The sequence below is a fragment of the Venturia canescens genome, chromosome 8 (assembly GCF_019457755.1).
Source record: "Venturia canescens isolate UGA chromosome 8, ASM1945775v1, whole genome shotgun sequence".
NCBI lineage: Eukaryota > Metazoa > Arthropoda > Insecta > Hymenoptera > Ichneumonidae > Venturia > Venturia canescens.
Window position 1 is genome coordinate 674,820 of NC_057428.1, and position 21,625 is coordinate 696,444.

At 36.2% G+C, this 21,625-nt stretch overlaps 1 protein-coding gene across 1 annotated transcript in view; it reads left to right on the forward strand.

Moving 5' to 3' along the window:
* Window positions 1-20,650, forward strand: part of LOC122414805 (probable cyclin-dependent serine/threonine-protein kinase DDB_G0292550) — a 34,756-nt gene extending 14,106 nt beyond the window's left edge. Inside the window, exon 3 of the mRNA XM_043426401.1 lies at window positions 19,298-20,650. Coding sequence (XP_043282336.1) covers window positions 19,298-20,650 — 1,353 coding nt within the window. The remainder of the gene's footprint in view (window positions 1-19,297) is intronic.
* The last annotated feature ends 975 nt before the right edge of the window (window positions 20,651-21,625 follow it).

Sequence of the window (21,625 nt, forward strand, 5' to 3'; positions counted from 1 at the left end):
AAAATGTTGAACTTATATTTGTACGTAACATAAAAATAAAATTAAAACGTAATAGCGATTATTTTCCGAACAATATGTTCAATTTACTCTCTCAACAGAAAAAATATATAAGAATCTTTGGCATTAACAGGCCATGTTCTCTTTTCAATTATTGCATCATCAACGTTCATCCAAGATGAACGACCATGTCGGATCATGCAGGTATAATGGCCTGTGGTGACATATTCACCATAATGAAATATCGCGCTCGTAACTTTAAATATATGTCCGCATAGTTTTATCTTAGAGCTAGGCACAGCCTTGATTTTACACTGTTTTTTTCTTATTTTACCCGTTTTTTCATTAACTACCGGCAATGCTAATACGATTACCAATATCTTTGATACTGAGCTCAAAGTGTATCGTACATTCCTTGTCATTGCCGAACAATTATTGCAAGGAATATCAGCTGATTTCCATTTTGCTAAATTTCGATCAATTACTTCCTGGAGAGTTAATGTTGTTTTCGAATCAATAACGTCCATAGTTAAAAAATTTCTATATTCCTCCGTTAGAGTTGTCGTATATCTGCAGGCTTTGAAAAGAATTTTTCTCAAAAGTTTACATTGTACAAGGTTTTTGATCGATGGTACGACTTCACATACAGCATCAAAAAAATCTGATGCATCTTGTTGAATGGGTTGAACGAATTTATCGCCAATGAACTTTCGAACTTCATTTAAAGCAAATGGAGGGTTGTTCTTTGTTTTATTGATCTCCAATGCAATTGACAGAGGTCGACAATCGTTCGCTTTCTGAACCGATTTAACAATGGGGTCACAGCTAAAAATACATTGAATTACAGTATTAGCATAACAAGATATGCCATCAGAGTTCAAAAATCCGGTGATAGAAGAATTTTCCTGCCGATGATATGTTTCGCTGTCTTGTATTTGCACATCGGTCATTCCTTTAGGCACAGCCCAAATGACATCGCGTATTTTAGGTCCCCGAGTGTCTGGAATTTTTAGATCGCCAAGATCGGGTCGATACAAATTTCTTAATCTATTGTACTCATCAATACATAAACGATTAGCATGAACCGAATATGGGTCGAAATTTATTAAATGCAAGCCATTAAGAGACGTAACTCGCGACAAACCGACATAAATTTGGCCACAGCTAAATATGGTGTTCCCACAATCCATGACAACACATTTTAAACTCAATCCTTGACTTTTGTGGAACGAAATGGCATAACTAACACACAAAGGAAATTGTCTCCTGGTTACGTACACACCGTCAATAACTTCAAATTTAACGCTCACACGCTCTATATCGTACTGCGCACCATTTGCGAGTTTTATTGTGATTCTATCAATTGAACTTTTATCCAAAGATTCGGAGACTGAAACTACCTCGCCGATCGTTCCATTTACGAGCCCTATTGTGATATCGATATTCCGCCGAAGCATAACTTTGGCACCGATTTTTACGGGGATCATCCTAGCGAGTCCTGCAGTTTGACTTATGTCATCTTCCCACCGTTGTAAAATTTTTGTAACCCTAGTCTTGACTGACGGTTTATCAATTAAATCTTCAGCTATTAAGTGAATTTCTGTTGACGGAATCCGATCTAACATTGCCTCATTCAACACATCACACATTCGATTTGTAGGCATCAAGCAAACTACATCGGTTGCTAATGTATTTATACAGTCACACAATTTTCTAACTCTATCAGGAATATTTGAAGATAGTAATTCAATTTTTCTAGACTCCAACATTTGTATACTTTCGGTATCAATATAACCCAAACGTATTTTTGAGAGCGTTTCTCGATAAGATGAATCATTTTTTTGACGCATGTTGATTGATAGTTCGTCATATTTGAATAAATTACCCCACAAATTTGTGCTGCACAATGAACCAATTAATTTTTCAACTTTTTCTTCCGAAAGTTTCATGAACCCTGGTTCTTCTCGAACAGGTGGTAATTGTAAAAGATCGCCAAAAACTATGATATGTTTTTTACCGAACCAACCATCTTCAACATCAGTGGTGTTAAAAATTTCTGTTAGTCTAAGATGAATGTACATTAAAGTGATATTTGAGACCATGGATATTTCGTCAATAATTATAAGATCAACGTTCTTTAAATTAACTCTAATGACCTCTAAAGCTGCATCGGACAGCTCCTTATATTTTGGCGTTTTATTATGTTCAACGGGCAATTGAAACAACCTATGTAAAGTTAATCCATCTATGTTGAAAGCAGCAATCCCAGTGGGAGCGGTAACAACCGAATCCTTACCTTTTATTTGCTTGAGCCAACAAGTTATGGTTTTTATTAAGAAACTTTTCCCCGTTTCACCCTCTCCGCTCACGTACAAACGTAATATTTCATCAGAATCCATTGTGCTTGTAACCTTATCAAACACACGCTTCTGATCTCCATTTAATTCTGTAATCATTTCTGTAATATTGCGATCTTTATGAGCTTCATTCGCGCCTAAATTGACGAAATCTTTCATCGCTTCATCTGCTTCGATGGGATCACATCCTCGTGGAATATTATCTGAAACGGGATGATTTTCTTGGTCTTTTTCCATTTCATCAATTTTTTGCTGAATTAATTCTTTCATTTCTTTCGTGTCTTTGGCAATTTCCGCTAAACGCTCGTGATATTCTGCGGCCATTGGCAATTTAGCATGCACTAAACAATACGATGCAGTATATGTCTCTTCACCATTCTTAAGCTCGGTTACACATCGCCATGGCTGGAATAATACTAGCAACGAGTAAAAGTAATTTTCAGGCTTTGTTAAGGGATCATAATGATAATGATTAATCAAATATCCGCGTTCGCGTTTCCGTAGATACGAGCCTGGTTTAAGTTTATAAAATACAACGTCTTTTCGTTGAGGCATGACTTTTACAATGTCATACCACTTTGCATAATCGTAAAGACATACGTCGTTCAATTCAACTGGTCTCTTTGGATAACTTTCAATCAAGCCTTCGTAAAAAATATCCGTAGATTCTGCGTCCATTGTCTCTATTACTTTGCGGGGTTTCACCCGCCTACTTCTGACAATGTTAATATCAACCCACCTTATAACAGTTTCTCGATCCGTCATGAACAACGGATACCCCAATAATCTATCGGCTGCTTCGAGTGCACCACATTCTCGATGGTTCAATGCACGTATTCCAATATTCCATAGTCTACTGGCTACAGATTTTGTACTGTTAATTTGTTCAAAAGTTTCCCCGACATGCGTTCTTTCTGATTTCGCCATATACTTGGTAATATACCAAGCCAAAGACGATGATTTTTCTCCAACGAATGAGATGTCCATATTACCCTCCCATGCTGTCAATACAGCAGGATTGTAATTATTTATGTTTACTTCGTCAAGATTACGAGGATTATCATATAATTGACATTTTGATTTTAAATTTCGTCTTCCGGCAATAGAGGTTTGAACATCTCTGATGATCCATTCGGTTGTAACCGGTTTTGGAAATGCAAAACGGCAAACCTTACGAGTACCACCCTTACCTTTTACTCCTACCGATTTGCTACGCATACAGTAGGAATTGTGATGATGACATTGATGGGTAGTAACTCTACGATACAACATAGGTGAAACATCAGGATTCGGTATTTTACAAGTCACATACGTTTTGATGAAGTCAGCGACTTCTTCTTTCGAGTTTTTTCCGAGAACAGGGGCACCCTCTATCCATATAAGAAAATGAAAATGTATCATGCCTCTTCCCTGATATTCTCTCCTTATAACAAAATGTATAATTTTTCCGATAGGATGGTCACCTGATTCAAGGAATTTTACCATTGCTTTGAATTCATTATCAATGAATATTGCAGCTGATATGGGATCGGCAGCTATGAGTTCGCTCATGGATTTTACGCTTCCAACCAAGGGGTTCCTTTCTCGTAAAAATTCGGAAAGTCTATCCCATTGCCATTCACTCGGACTCAATGTAAAAAACCATGTTGGAGGTCCATAATAAAATAGCATGCAATTCAAATCACTACGCGGTTTTTTCCAATACTGTTCGGTATTCGGAAGTTTAGAAAATATTGTTGACAAATTTCCTTCTAGTTCTCCTTTTTTCAATTGATCCAAGTAAGAAGCAGTAGTATATCGCACGCGTCCATCGATAACGTTAAGTTTATGATATATGCCACTCGATAATTGTCTAATAGTTTGAGCATTCAAAAGGTAAAACAAGTATTGTTGATTCAACCGAAATTGATTGTTTCGTGACAAAATTCGGACTTTAGCATATTCAAATGAGGAAAGATGGACAGGCCTTTCTTCATATTCTCCATTAACACCATCAGGATATTCGCACGGGAAACATAATAAATCCAACAACTTATATCGGTTATCTAATGGTTCAGCGTGAACCTTCAACATCTGATAAAGTTCTGTGGCAGTTTTATTCTCCTTTGGAGCGTGCATTCTCTGAATAGTGTACTGTTCATAATAACAATCAGATGGTGTCATTTGCGTTAACAAAGCCGCTGTGCGGCCATCAATCTGCTTGTTTACACCTACTTTTTGAATACCGTCCCCTTGTTCGTTTTGTTTTTCTCGTCCAGCAAGCTTTATATCTGGGTCATCAACATCTTCGTCACTATCACATTCTTGAGATATTTGGAATTCAATTTCACGTAAATCCGTGTCCAGTAAATCCGAATATCGCTCTGGTAACTTTATTTCGCTGTATAGGATATTGCGTTCTTTCAAAGTCAAAAGGGCGCGAAATACTTTCTGTTTGTTCACAATTGATTCCCAAACTTTTTTACTTTTAGTTGGAACGCCACGTACTAACATATATAGTTCATGATCTGAATGAATTGCTTTTGTCGGAGGACAAATTTTTTCCAATGTTCTTTCTAACGGTAAAGGCAAGTGGAAAGCTCGCCCCTGAGCTTTAACTAACATTTTTCGGTGTGGTATATTTTTTTATGTACTGTACCCATCTTCACTACTGTTTGAAATACTTTTGCTCTCTGTATCAAAATTTTTTCAAATTCATTCAAATCTTTAAGTGGAGCAGGTGTAGGTCGAACGTATAAATTATTAAGAACGCAAGTGGGAGGTATAACACCAGAGCGGAGCTTGGTTAAACAATACTGACAAATATAATCTGAATCACAGTCTTTATGACTAGCAATGAAGAGTTTCAAATCTTCCCAAATCTTTCCAGCTGGAACGATGCGTAATTTATCAAGTTTCCTGACATCTGTCAAACAACAAAGCTTTTGACACGAAAGGCAAGGAAAACGTGGCAGTTTAAAAGCTTTTTCCTGAAAAGATTTGAATGCATTTGCATACTTGTGAAGTATGGCATCTTCGTCTAATAGTATTTCATCGATATGTTGGAAATGTGTTGCATTTCCTTTTGCTTCTTCTGCAAATTTTTGCAATTTTCTAACATCCGTCACATTCAAAGCAATATCAATTTCCACCACTTTTTGGAGCAATGCCGATACGGTATAAAATAATCGCTTCATCAGCCTTACTTGTGGAAAATGTGGTGCTAAGTATTCTAAAGATAACAACAATGATTCACAGAGAGAAGGCTGCATATAGCATGCTTGGCTATGACCCAACATATTATCGGTGTGTTTCATTGTACACTTGCGAATTTTAGGCAGGACTGTTTTCAATCTACGCATAGGAATATCACGCATGATGATCAGAAACTTCTCAAGCTTATTCAAAATAATATCGTCCGGAACTCTGCAATGCTCGGAACAATCCCATGCCTGATACCTACGGCGGGTCTTCTTTGTAACGATCAGCGGGAGCACATTTGTTGCTTTAGATTCGATATTCAAAGCAATAGGCTCGGTGAATTTTCGGGGATAAACGTAAGCGGTTTCCTCGTAGTAAGGTTCAGACCGTGCTGTATGCTTCCTGATCGAACCGCATAGAGCAACTATTCGACTATTAATATCAGAGTTTGATACGGCTGATTGAAGCGTTAAACAAATTTCAGTTCTACGTTTTAACTTTTGCAGCGCTAGCCTGAGAGCGAAAATCTTTTTACCTCTAAATCTTAAATTCCATTTAATGATACGCTCAGCTTCGAAAAGAGATTCATGGACCGAATGGGAACGTAATTTTTCCAACAATCGATTAACGTACTCTCTTCTATTATTCGACATTTTTATGGTATTATTGGTTTCACGAATTCGGTAATACTTCCGGGATAATTGTTTGGCTTTCTGTAATTTTATTTTAATATCGGTGCGATGTTGAATTACTCGGAGATATTCCTTATTTGCATGATACTTACATGAGACGAGTTTAGGGCGTTTTGGAATATACTTAAACGCCGCATCATTGCACATTGAAATTTTTCGTTTCTTACATTGATCTGTCAAAATATCTTGACGGTTCTCAACCACGACATTAATCGAAATCGGATTCTTATGCTCTTCCCTATCACCACAATCATTAGTAATCAATGAAAGAGCAGTGTTTTTTCCTACATTGATGATTGGACCTTTTTTGCGTCTCGTTTGATCAACGTTTCCATTTTTTCTTTTTTTTATATTTAGCGGAACGAATATGGCCTTTTCATTCGTATTATCACAAGAAATTACGTTATTTTTGGTCTTAACGAGAGTAATGACTTTAGGGGGTACACATTTTTCCTTGATTTGAATTTCTGTCACGACGGGAGTTTTAAAATTAGGTAATATAGCTGGTACATTTGACTCTGATATAGCGAGAACCGGAAGACTGTGATTGAAAGGCACTATTTCCGCCAACGCATTATGATAACTGGATACTGTGCAGTTTTTCACTATTTGCGAAGGATTAAGTTCGTGAGGAAGGTTATTTACGTCTATAACAGTCGGTTCTTGTTTTATTGCATTCCCGTTACCACAATTATGAGCTTTGGCTGTTTTAATGTCTAGAGAGTGTTTGTCGTTTTGACGCCGAAAATTCGTTCTCGATACCTTCTGTCTTCGAATTTTCAATTGCTGCAATGAGCATATTTTGATAGAATCTCCATCCTGAACTATCCGTGGGAAATGTCTAATAATCCCCGTGTCAAATATTTCCAATAAATGTTGACGCATATTCCTTACATCATAAACAACTTTTTCCGGCTTAACACTATAAAAAAGTGATACTGCAAAAGCAATAGCAAATACTCCGCAGTCACTCGAATTTGGTTGATTCGTCACCACTGGAAATTTAACGGGACGCTCATCGAATGAGTATGTTGGAAACAAACGTTGGAGATACAATTTGTGGTGTGGATGCAATTTTTTTAAGTTTAAAGAGTCAAATATGAAAATGGAGCGGGTGTCGTAATAAGCGCACACCCAATGCCCCCCTCTATTGTTGATTCCCTCTGAACTGTGCAAAATTTGAATGAATTTACGATCAGCTCTCTCTTTAGTAATATTATGGGGCAATTGTACCTTCCATGTTTCTTGCATCACAAATTCAGAATCAGAATGATCTGCTAAAAGCCGACCAAAGGCGTCAATGTGATCTCCAGTAAGCCACTCGCCTCTAGATATAATCATTCGATCTTCGTTTTTTAATTTCTTCGGATTCATATTTGGAATCATTGTTAATAGCTAATAGCTAAGAGAATCGTTGTTAATAGCTAATAACAAATTTCAATACAACACGAGTAAAAACTTTCGTTAGAGCGGACGGAGTAGCTTTTCTTATAGCGCACGAAGCAGCTTTAGTTGAAGTGCACAGAGCAGCTTATGATATAGCGCACGCAGCAGCTCTAGTTGTAGCGCACGTAGCAGCTTTTGATATATAGCGCACAGAGCAGCAATAAAAAAAAGTGGAGTGACAGGAAAGAGGAAAGGGAAAAGAAGAGAAAAAATCTCTCCAAGAAATGTCTCCAGACGCAGGGAAAACCTGTAAAGAAAAAAATCAAAGCTGTCAACAAAACGTAGAACACAGTGTTGTATTCTTGTTTTTGTTGAACTAAAATCGTGTCGTTTCACTACCACTATCTGTAAAAAATAAGCTAACTTGTCTCTGAGTCGTTTTCCTGGCACTATTTTAGCCGTAGTATACTCAAACGATTTTATAACTTCATTTGAAAGGAAGGAATTCTATTTTGATTTATTCATTGTTATACCATGATTCTTCATCATTATATAAAGTACTTTTAACTTAACCTTAAGTGGACCCGTAAAAACTTTTATAAAGTACTTTTAACTTAACCTTAAGTGGACCCGTAAAAACTTTATTGTGATATTTCAACAACACGTGAAGGTTTATTGTTCTTCATATAATTATCATGTAATTATATTTTTTTTAATACGCTTTCATTAGCTCCACCTGTATGTATATTAGAATGGCGCAAAAAAAATAGATATTTTTTCTCGGATCTCCAACGGAAATCGTTAGTACATCAAAAAAAAAGTAATTTTTCCAAAATTTCAGATTTTTCTCAAAAATCGCGGAGCATAATTTTTTTTTGCTCTCATAATAGAAATTAGTCCTTCATGGAATCATAAATCTAATAAAATTTTGTCAGTCTCAAAAAAATTTTAAGGCTACCTCGCATAATTTATTTCTTTTTTGCTTCCTCATAGAGGAAGCTATGTGATGACGAAATTTTTTTTTTCAGTTTTCAATGTCAATGTGCTCAAAATCTAGAAAAAATATCGGGATGTGTGTGCGCGCGCGCGCGTGTGTGTGTGTGTGTGTGTATGTGTCATGGCACTGCAAAATTCAAACGCTTATAACTCGAAAACGATTTGAGATACAGGGCTACCGTTTTGCACAGATGTTAATCTATACAAGCTCTTCATTCTCTGATAATTTTGTTAGAATTTGAAGAAAAATATGAATCCTACGACGTTTTGAAATTTTCAAAAAAAGGGTGTCGACGCTTTATCTTCCGAAAATTTTAAGATTTATTACTAATTTTTTTTTCATAAATAAATTATCATAATAGGCAGGTTGGTATTGAATTTGGGAAATATCGGTTGAGCGGTTTAAATTTTATGATTTTTAGAATTTTACGAAAATTCGAGTTTTTCGAAAAATCGTCTAACCACTTACGTTTTTTGAAATTTTGTAAGATATTATGTATAAGTCTATTGTGTTTAAGTAAAAAAAATGAAAAATATAGCACTTCATAGAGTAAGCTTTGAGCACCGTGCATCTTGACCATCTTGAGGAAACAATTTGGAAATTTTATTTTTCAGCATTGTTTCTGTATATTTAGCTATAAATTATAAGATTCAAAGACGTATGGCTACAAATAGCAGCTTTTGTCGTCCTTTCAAGAGTAAAGGTGAATGTACTTTACAAAAACATGGTTTTTCAAAATTACATGTTATAATAATGATTTTTGCGTTTTCTCAAGCGATTGATTTCAATTTTTCTGTATTTTTCATAGAGATAAATTTTTTTATACACGAACACTTGCTAGGGCATCGTACAAAAATCACAATGTGCCAAATAAAGCTGTGTTTTGCCAAATTCAAATTCTTTCTTTAAGGGGATGGATCAGTCGCTTCGAAATTTTGATTGCGAAATTCGTCCACACCGCTCATCTGATTTCGATAAAAATTGAACTGCGTATGCAGTGGAATAGTACAAATCTGCTGACAGAGCGATTTTTTGAATCCAAAAAAAATTTTTTTTTGTTACCATCGGAGTAATCTTACAATTACTCTGAAAATAATTGACATATCGAAAATCCGGCTAGTCAGCGGAAGCGCAAAATCAAAACGAATAGTTTGAGCCTTGTTGCATCGAAATCGATGCAAAATTGACAACGAATTTTGATTTTGAAATTGTCGTAAACAGAAGTTATCGTCAAGATATCGACCTCGTGAAATTTCAACTCCCCGAAATTCCGTCTGGCGCGATCATCGATTTCCAAACAACAGATTATTTTGTTTGTGTGAACTATAGGTCCCCGTGTCGGGATCATAAAAAATTCCGACAAACTGTCTCGGTTTTGTGAATTGTCAGTCTTTCTGAATTTTTATTCGAATTAAAAAAAATGTTAATAAATAGTTTTCACGTGTGACCCGTGAGTAAACACAAAAACTACTGCATGAAAAATAATGAAGACATCAACCGTATATTCAATGAGTCTTCGCACTACTACCATCGTTGAATACAGGGATTGACTGATTTTTCCGAATTTTTTTTTTTTTTAGAAAATAATAATGGTAAAAATTTTTAAAGTTCAAAATTTTTAAAGTTTCGAATAGTTTTCACATTATACTTCGAAAGGTATCGATAGTATTTCAGTGATGTTTCGTGCTTTCATGCTGCATACATCTAACCTCAATCTGTGATATCACCGAGAGGTTAGAGACGAGGTTACAGATGAAATGAAGTTTTCAATATTGTCATGATATCATTTCAGAAGTTTTTCGGTGATAATACTGAAGTTATACCTTACATATAACTTCAATCAGCAATGTGTGTGAGCGTTCAACCTTTGCCGTTAGTGCTGTTAGTATGCTCCGTTTTACCTGATATATGCTGTCAAGGACTCACTACTAAAGAGTTGGACAGCAGATCAAAGACAAATGTGAGTATCAAAAAACTTCTATCACTTTTATATAGTTTTGTCTTTTCACGAACATAAGTGCTGTTTCTATACCTGAAACTTTAATTGCTACTTGAAACCGTCAATGTAAATTTTGAGAAATTTGATATGAAACAGTGCTTATGTTGATGAAAAACTAAACAGCGACAGAGCTTTCTAACTTTTGAAGTAGCTGCGAAAATACTTGCAACATGGATTTTAGTACTCACACAGCAACACCAAAAGTTACAAAGCGATACAAAATTTCGAGAATCATTTCCAAGATACTGATCAGCCTCAAAGAATTGAGATGTTGCAACACTGTGTTTTTTATACTGTTGTTACAAAGCTCCTTTGCTTTCTCATAGTTACTAACCGGTGTCGCTCCAATATCAGTCAGAAAAATCATCAAACCATAACTCTACAGCAGCATTTTATAAATTATTCAATGCAACTGTGTAAGTAATGAAGTTTATATCAAAAGCGCTGCAAAGGCACTGTTATTTAGATGAGAAGTGCTTACGCAGCAGTATCAGAAGTTTCATAACTCTACTCGCTTTATGGTTTTGATGATTTTTCAAATCAATGATAAAACATCAGACTGTAACAAAGCAAGCGGTTTCTGTGACAACATTATATAAAAAGTGTTGTCTGACCTCAATTCTTTACCGCTAACTGGTACTTTAGGGAGAAGTTCTGAAAATAATTATGTCGCTTGATAATTTTCCATGTCACTGGATAAGCACTGATATTTAATTACAAGAGCTTTCGCAATACTATCAAATATTCCAAGGTGGCATTGTTGTGTAACTTTTCATAAACACGAATACTATCTCTGGACCTGAAATCTAAATGCTACTTGACAATGTCGCTGTGAATTCTGAAAAATTTTTCATGAAATAATGCTCATGATGAAAAATTAGACAGCGACAGAGTTATATAATGTTTGGAGTAGCTACGAAAGCACTTGCAATGTGGTTTTCAATACCCACACAGCAACACCTAAAGTTACAAAGCGATACACAATTTCCAGAATTATTTCAAACATACTGATCAGCCTCAAAGAATTGAGATGTTGTGATGGTATACAAAAGTATACTGTTGTTACAAAGTCCCTTTGCTTTCTCATAGTTACTAACCGGTGTCGCTTCAGCATCAATCAGAAAAATCAGCAAAACCATAACTTTGCAGCAGCGTTTTAAAAATTTTTCAATACGACTGTATAAGTACTGAAGTTCATATCAAAAGCGCTGCAAAGGCACTGTTATTTATATAAGAAATACTTACGCAGCAGCGCTAGAAGTTTTATAACTCTACTCACTTTATGGTTTTGATAATTTTTCAAATCGACGATAAAACACCATTGCTTGATAACTATAACAAAGCACTACTTTTCTATGACAACACTATATAAAAAGTGTTGTCTGCCCCCTCAATTCTTTACTACTACCTGGTATTTCAGGAAAAAAATCTGAACATTATTATGTTGTTTGGTAAATTTCAGTGTGACTGAATGAGCACTGATGTTTAATTATAAAAACTTTCGCAATGACATCGAAAATTCTGAGGTGTCATTGTATTTAATATGAAAAGTTTATGTAATAATAATTTTCTGTTCTTTTAATTTTTACAGAAGCCGTTAGCGCGAGGAGGATCATATCTTTTCATCGAAGGAAGTAATAAACGACCGGGAAATCAAGTCATAATTGGGAAATCGAAGAAAGAAATGCAGAGGCCGTACGATTCCAATTCTACAGTTCGATTTCAAATCAAAATCTTTAATGATGGATATCGTTTGGGACGAATGGAAAAACAATGGTTTTGTTTATAACTAAATTAAATTGTTTATTTATTTTGACCGCTTACCGAAGCGAGAACCCAGTGGTGGTTTTTCTACCGCTGGAGAGTTTGATTTCAAATCAAAATAGTTCATAATCAAAATTGTTGTAAATAATTAGAAAAACAATTTTTTTTCTTACAAATGGAGAAAATTGTTTGTACATGCTTATTTCTTGGACTCTATTTTTTATTAAGTATTCATTAATGGAGAGTGGTCGCACATAAAATGAAATACGATCAAGAATAGGGTTTTTGCATTTAAATATAACAACGTTTAAAAATAAACAACTGCTATCATTCACGATAATATTCGTTTTAAATAATCTAACTCTATGCATAAATAAAGAAATTTATTTCAACAAGTAACTTAAAAGCAATAAAATCTACTCTTTCATGAGATTGTTTACAAGAGGTCCCAAATCTCCACATGAAAACAATATTGTACTAATATGTCGTAGTCAAGAATGAGTTAGTGGATAACATTTGCATTATTAGAAAATGTATTAAGAGTATGGATCAGTCGACTAACCTCACTTGGAATTTTTGAAATTGAAATTCTCTGACACGGTTTGACCGATTAAAAAAAGGCTCTGTCAGCCTATGCAGAACGATGGCAAAAATCGACTGACAGAGGCTTTTTTTAATCGGTCAAACTGTGTCAAAGAATTTTGATTTCGAAATTTGCAGCTATCTCTCGCACTCACGGTTGCGATATACCGACTGATCCATCCTCTTAAAAAAAGTAAATTATTGCTCCCATTATTTCTATTTAATGCTTCTTCATTTAGTCTTCGTTTATGCAGGGTGATAATATGAATTGAACACATTTCTATATGAGAAAGATAAAATATTTGCATTTTTGATTGACAGAAAAAAGTAGTAATAGTATGATTTATGTATAGTGATAGAAATCCATTCCAACTAGTAACTTAAATGCAATATTCTACATTTTGATGAGATTGACAGAAGGTCACAAATCACCATATAAAAATAATTGTGTACTCATGTTTCGTAGTCACAAATGAGTTGAATAAATTGAATAAAATTTGCATTGTTGGAACATTAGTTAAAATTTTTCGAGCAATAATGTACAATGCTTTATTCCTCCCATTCTTTCTATATTAATGTTTTTTCATTCAGTCCTTATTATTAATAGAGGTTGATAATATAAATCAAACTCCGTTTAATATAAAGAAGTGTCGAATTTTTTTATTCATTGTTAAAAGTTTCTCTACATAAATCGATGAAAACTTTTATCAAAAAAGATTATAGAAACCAGCCCCATCACCGATAGATTAATGATGAAAGAGTTTGCAGCGAAATGCTTCATATCACTCCTGCTGCATATACTCATTTATTCTGTATCAATGGTCATTGACAACATTTATCTATAAATATAGATATACATTACAAATATTTCGTAATGTTGTGCATTTATTGATAAGATTTTTGATCCCAGTAAATTATGAAGGTAATGTGGAAAAACTTTTGTATAGTTCTCATGGATTAATGAGGTTTTTATCGGAATGCTTCGCTCCTTGTGTTCTAACTCCTTGTGTCCTAGTTTTTATCAAGTATTTAATAATGAACGATGGTCACACACATTAAGTAGAATATGATCAAAAATAGGGCTTTTGCATTTGAATATAACCACGTTAAAAAATCGACAACTGTTATCATTCACTATATAGAATTGCGTCCAGATTTTATAAACAGTGAACCAAAACCCATATCAATAAAAAATTGAATAATCTGACAGTATTAAAAGGATAATTTCAATCAGTAACTCAAAGGCAATAATCCACATTTTTATTAGGTTGACTACAGGGGTCCCAAATAACTTACTAAAAACAGACATGTTGAAATATTCAGACCATTCAACTGGCAGAAGCTTTATAAGATCAATAATATTACAGGGACTCTCTTGATAAGAAATAGTTTTGAGTTGACGAGTTCATCAATAAGAATCAGGTCCGAAGAAAAAATTTAGAAGGATTTTTAGATTACCTTTGATCGATGCAGGGGTTTATTGAATCACAAAGTATTCCGCTCCTTTATTTATTACTGTAAAAGTATAAATGGAGTTAGATTTCCTTCAGAGAATATCACATATGAAAGAACAACCTCGATGAATTCCATAAAGTACTTCAGCTTCATGCATGAACGAATATAAATCAGAGATAGTATAGTCTCGATATGAGCCTCGGGTCAGTAAACAACAGGACTGTCAATATACTTATCCCGAGATTCTACCGAGTCTCGGGATGATGATATGAAAGTCGTAGTAATAATAAAAAGTAAGAAAACGTTCGAATCACTCATCATTCATTGTTGAAACAACGAAACTACGTTATTCTCTCTTTGAAATGACAAAAAATCAGTTTTGCATACCAAATAAAATGCGGAAACCGCTCGATTTAGAAATAGGGCATGCAAAAATAACGATAACTGAACACTCATGAATTATACAAACGAACATCGTGCACAACCTCGAATGCACAGTTATATATAAAACGAATAATGGAAGCTATAATATATACACACCTAGGAAACAAACTCGATTAATAACTTATAACTTATTCGCTCACTTGGTGCGTCTATATATAAATTAAAGAATTTCAAGAAATGAATTAAATAATTTTTAATCACGATAACGATCGGAAAATGTCCACACGAGATATTAACACGAGCCGTCAACACGAGTTATTATATATCAAAAAAATTAGTCATGACATGAATAAAACTATAGGGATGGTGCAGGTAGATTACCGCGCCGCTAGTGATGAAAAGTGAAAGTTTTTGAGGATCTATTATCATTATTATTTTATTATTATATATAAATAAAAAATAAATATAATAAATAAATATATGAAAAATCACCGATATATATATATTAAATTATTATAATTCGATTTTAATCAAAGTATTGAAAGTAACCCCAAAAACTTATAATTTATGACACTAGAGCCGCCACGAGTACTTTCGACCTGCCCTCTATCGAATCTGCACCATCCCTATTCGCGGCTTCGGGGACACTTCATATATTAGTTTGGAGTTTTCCCGATAGAGCGCTATCTATCGAAAATGTACATGTAACATTGGATTGAAAAGAGTGTAAACTTTAATGCGTAAACAATTTTTCTATGGTTTTTTCTATGGTAATCCATAAACTATCTAAAACAGGATATTTCTGATCGTCTCTGTGTGGTCTCGCCGAATTATGGTTATGATTTAGCGTTTATTTCAACCCGGGCACGCCCTTATTTTTGAATTTTCAATTTCTTTTTAACCCCATTTCCTTTAAAAATATTTTAAATTTAAGCATGAAAAATTTAAAAACATGTTCAATATCTAGGAACTCAAAATGTCGTGTAAACGCGTAGTCATTCACAATAGAAAGCAAATATGTTTTATCGTTTTTGTTCGTGTTATGGTTCAGATGGGAAGAATGTCAAAGAATGGAAGAGTGCAAGCGAGTGTAGGAGGAAGCGAGAAAGTAACACAGTGCAAATAAGCGCGAGGTGTGCGAAAGAGTGTGAGAGAACCCTCAAGCATTTTTCCGTACTCTACCACACATGCTTTTTGAAGTAATTGAAGTAAAACTTCTATAGGCGCGCTGGGCTTGAGGGGTAAACTGGTGAAAATCTTGTTACGGAAGTGGGTAACGGAAGTGCTACGAAAAGTGTGAATGCGCATGCGCATGTACATTTTCGTTCTCTCTCACGCTCATTGCCATGGGCTCGTGTGATTGGGCGAGGCGAACGATAATTGAGAGAGAGATATACGTTGGTAGAGATAGAAATACCTAATACACAGTGTAGGCCCATCGTCCCCACTCTTACATTTATAGTCTTGAGCCCTGACTTGGAAGTATTGTACGAGCAAGAGAGAGAGAGAGAGAGAGTGATGCGCACGCACATTTTCTTTCTCTCTTTCTCTCATTTACGCAGTGTTAGTGCGTTAGCCTACTTTACACGACCATTGATAGAAGCCCTATAGGAGCAAGTAACAGAAATTTCGCGCGTATCAAGAGACTCGGTAGAGTCTCGGGACAAGTACATTGACAGCCCTGTCGTCTGCTGGCCTGAGGCTCTCGCCGAGACTATATTATCTCTGAATAAAGTAAATTTCGGTAGTGGGGGTAAAATTGACATGTTATTTTCTTGAATTACGAAGCTCAGGAGCGATGTCACGACTCAAAAATTGAACTTTCAGCTAATTAAAAAATTTTCTTTCGAATGAGCCCGAAACCAACACGATCAGTAGCGTAAATGCTGAGAAAAAACTTTGCACAGGCTCAAGATTATGCAAAAGTTACTAACACATTTATGGATTTACCGTGTCTATATAGAACACCATCAAAGGCCTCTTGAGGCCAGCTATAACCCATTTCTATGGAAGCTCGGGTCCCGGGATCCAGGGGACAGAAAGAATGATTTGCGATTGGTCAGGACACTCGCTGTACCGTTCCAGCGGAATAAATTTCATGAATCTATATATATATATTGTAGCGAAACACACGCGCGACGGCCCGAGCCCGTCGAAACGAACGAAACTCCGCGATCTTTAGATCGCGGACAAAACATCGCGGCGACCACGCTCGTCGCTGTTGACAGGTGGCGGCCATCTTAGGCCGGTAGGCATGAGCCCGAGCGGGGCTACCGGCGCCGCTCTGAACTTCGCCGCGCTATATTTTCAAGGGTTATTACTTTTTGTATTTTTTTTATTTTAAGTCGCCCGAGCACGTGAATATGATCAAAATCATCAGAAAAATAGTACGAGTTTAAGAAAAATGATCCGAAGTCAAATCAATGTAACAGAATTAACGTAATAATGAAAAATGTAAAAAGCGACTACGACGCATGCGCGGGCAGAGCGTTGATGGGCTATAGGACGCGTACGTGACTTTTAGCGATTATAATTTTACGAATCATATTAAAACAAATAAAAATGCCAAATTGAAGAAGAAATTAAGTAATATTTGATCAGATTGAAGTTTTTACTGTTTAACATCGTAATAAGCTGTAAATCATAAAAAGCGGTAGTCTGCGCATCGTATGCTAGCCTGCTCGACCAACGGGCGATCGCGGATCATGGCAACGGGCCAATCGGAGAGGGCGTAACAAGTTGATGCGCAGAACCGAGCGAAAACGGAGATTCTCGGCGCTCGAGAATTTTATGGTGGGGACACGGGTATAAGAAGCGCTGCGCGACTCATTCGGCATTCAGTTCCCCCTGCCTCAAGGATCAACTCGGACCTCTCTGACAACACTGACCAAGCACTCTGCTTTTAAATTCATAAATTCCTTTCCAAATTTTCCTGGATGCCTGGAATCTCGGAGCGATTCGGTGACGTTTCAATCCCAGAGTCCAGGGTCCGCACCTAACCTTTAAAATTTCCAAATTTTCCTGGATGCCTGGAATCTCGGAGCGATTCGGTGACGTTTCAATCCCAGAGTCCAGGGTCCACTCTTAGTTTTTCCAAATTTCTGTTGCACGGGATCTCGGAGCGATTCGGCGACGTTTCAATCCCAGAGCCCGTGGACGGTGAATTACCTAACCTAGTGGATGCACAGGATCTCGGAGCGATTCGGTGACGTTTCAATCCCAGAGCCTGTGGTCTACGCTATCCTGTCATATTCCATAGTAGATTCTATTTTGTCATTTTATGATCGTTAAAAGCAGAGTTGTAAAATTATTTTTTTTTGGGTTAATTAAAATTTTAAATTCAAAATTGATAAAAATCTTGTCCGAGTTGGCCGGGTATGGAGACCTAACGCAAATTAGAGAATTAACAAAAATCCAAGAGGCAATAGATCGAGTTAAAAATTATATCGAGTCAAAACAAAATTGAAAAATTGTAAAAGCGAAGAGATCCTCTTGGATTCATTTATATTTTTTTTTAGAAAACAAGCGTGACAGGACATCGGAAAAACCGCGTCAAACGAATTATAGCTCGAAGCATTGAATTGAGAGGTTTTTAAGCTCGAGGCGTGTCGAGAGACTAGAACGAACGCAACCATTAAATTTAAAATTGTTTTATTTCTAATTATTATTTTTGTACAATTAAAATTCGGAAATTGAGAAATTAAAAATTATCTCAGACAGAGAATTTGCAACGTTTTCGGGTCTTTCGGGTCTTTTTCTCGCCAGATCCGGTAAAACAACGCAAGACAATAAAAAAAAAAAAAAAAACCAAACTGTTTTAATCATCAAAAGCAATCGCGAAGCTTTTTATTTTGTCAAAATTCAATCAGTTATTTGAATAAATTTGATTATTTCAATTTTCAACAAGAATTCTTGGTTTCCGCGTTTTCCTTCATACCTGCTCCTTATTATTTAGGTTGCTCGAACCGACGCGTGGCGGCGTTCAGGCCAGGTCGGCAAGAGCGTTTCGTTACAACTGGCGCCCAACGTGGGGCAGGTATTGCAGGGGGACGCGGATATTTTACTTTGCTTAAATTACTTTTAAATTTGAATGAAAATTATCGGTTGTACAAAAATGGCGGAAAAGACCGAAAGAAACGAAACAGCGAGAGATTCCGGGTTTCAGAATCCCGAGGACGATGGTGCAGGTGTTCAAAATATCGATTTAACTACCTCTATTCCTCCTCCAGGAGCCGGGGATATTTTTAACGAATCTCGGGGTAATTTTGGATTACAGTTAGAAAAAATTGACGAGAATCCCGGGGATATTAAATTAGAGGAATTTGGCACTCCCAGATCAAATAGGGGAAAAATAGAGTTTAGTGAATTAAATCACGAACTATTAATGAATTTAACTGAAGCAATGAAAGAAATGAAAACGCAGGTCCAGAGCATGGCCAACGAGATTGCTCGAAATAATCAGGCAAACATTGATTTGAGGGCCGAATTTACTGAAAAATTCAAGACTTTGCAAGCCACAATCGCTAGTGACGTTCACCAAATATACGAACCGATTAAACGACATGTCACGGGCTTGACAAAAATCGTCCAGGACAACGAGTCGAAAAGTGCTGTAACCGAAGTAAGTGTGGCGCAAATGCAACTGGATGTGAACGCAATCAAAAAAAGGGTCGAAAACCTTGAACAGAAGGACAAAATTGAAAGTCCAAACACGGAAAGTACGCGGATTGTCCAGAAACCGAACAAAGAAGTTTCTGACGACGAATCCGATGATGAACAAGAAGAGGAAAGAAGAGAACGGATTCGGACGATGCTGCCGATGGACATGCATCCGAATAAAATCAAAATCAAACCTCCCACATATGATGGATCAGAGAAAAAGAGACCGATGAAATTCATCAAGGAATTTCGGAGGTATTGTGAGGTCACCAATCCGACCGTCACGGAGATGAAATATTTGCTGGGGCAATGCCTGGAGAAAGCGGCCAAGGAATGGTGGGTACTCATCGAGGACCGCGTTGAAGATTTTGATGAAGTAGAGAAGAAATTCGTGGAGCGCTTCTGGAGTATGGATGTGCAGAGAAAAGTAAGAAAGGACCTCGAGTTCGGACATTACTCGGACAAGGATAATAAAATATCCAAAGTGGAATATACAATCCACATTTTTGGAGCCGCAAAGGATCTCATCCCTCCTCCCAGTGATGAAGATATAATCGCATCACTTTCGCAACACTACACGGACGAAATCCAAGCAACAATTATCAGCCGGGGATTCAAGACGCTCGAACAATTAATTGAATTCCTGGGGAAAATGGATCGGCATGGACCAATCAACTTAAAAAAAGAAAAGGAAGCTGCTCAACCCTCTCCAAACCAGAATCAAAATAAAAACGAACAGAGACCGTTCCGTATGCCACAGCAAAATAATTGGAATAACCAAGGAGGCTATCAAAATAATTTCAACCGTGGCAATCAGAATTGGAATCAAAACAATCGACCAAACAACGGTGGATTTAATAACGGTTGGAACAACGGCTGGAATAATCAACAGAACCGCAATTACCAGCAAAACTACAATCAAAGGCCCAACAACAATTATCAACAAAATTACAACCAGCGGCAAAACAACGGATATCCTCAGCAAAATCGCAATAATGGAAACAACAATCAACAAAACGGATATAACCGACAAAATCAGAATCCGAATTGGAGACCGCAACAGAACAATGGAGGATACAGGCCGCCGAATAATCCAAATGACCATCGTCAAACTAACGAACGACAACAACCAGAAATTCAAGCAATAGAGGTCCATCAAGAACCACAACCCTCAACTTCAGCGGCGGGAAACGAATAAACGTTGTACCCGTGCTCGAAAATATTAATCAACGAAAAACGAAAAACGAACGAGGTACAACGGCAGAAGATGAGAAGAAAGACAATTCGCAGGATGGTTTATCGGAGGACCTCCAACAAATAAGCGAAGTAAACAAAACAGAGGAGATTAAACTGGCCATCAACACGATTTTTACGGACACAAGAGAATTTTTAATGAAAGAAGAAACAAGTGAAGAAGCCGTGCCGATTATAGAATGTCCAGAAATTTATGCTAAGATAGAGGGTATCACAGTTACTGCGTTAATAGATTCAGGTTCGAGAGTTACCACAATTTCAGAAGAATTTTATTTAGAGAACAAAGAGATTTTGAAAAATTGTCCACTTTTACCTGTCACGGGAGTGACGGTAAAAGGAGTGATAAAGGGAAAAATGACAAAAGTCAAAAATCAGATTATGGCAAAAATAGAGATTGGAAAAGTAAAAACGTACGTTAAATTTTTAATAATTCCTGGTCTGATTAGAGACGTTTTGCTCGGTATTGATTCCTTGCAACCGCTCAAAAGTTTGATTAATTTGGAGGAGATGTCTTTACGAGTTAAGTATAACGAAGTTGTTGATGTTGTGCCCACTAAAGGGTCATTTGAAAAAGAAAAAGTTGTTGGAGTATTTGAAGAAGAAGTTGAAATAGTTTTTGAAAAAGGAGAATTTGAGGGTGATGAAGAAAGTGAAGACATTAAAGATAAAGTTAGTGGGAATTTGAATAAAATTGAAGATGTAGAGGACAATAAATTCATGGAGACATTTTACCAGAGTGAAGAAAACATTTCTGAGCCAGAGCAAGAGATGAATTTTAAAATAGAAAATATTGAAGAAAAATTTGAGCCAATACAAAATTTGATTTTTGACGATACAAACAGTGAGGAGATAACTTTTGAGGAAATAGATGAAATTGTAGGACAGACTGAACTCTCTGAAAAGGAAAAAGAAATTCACA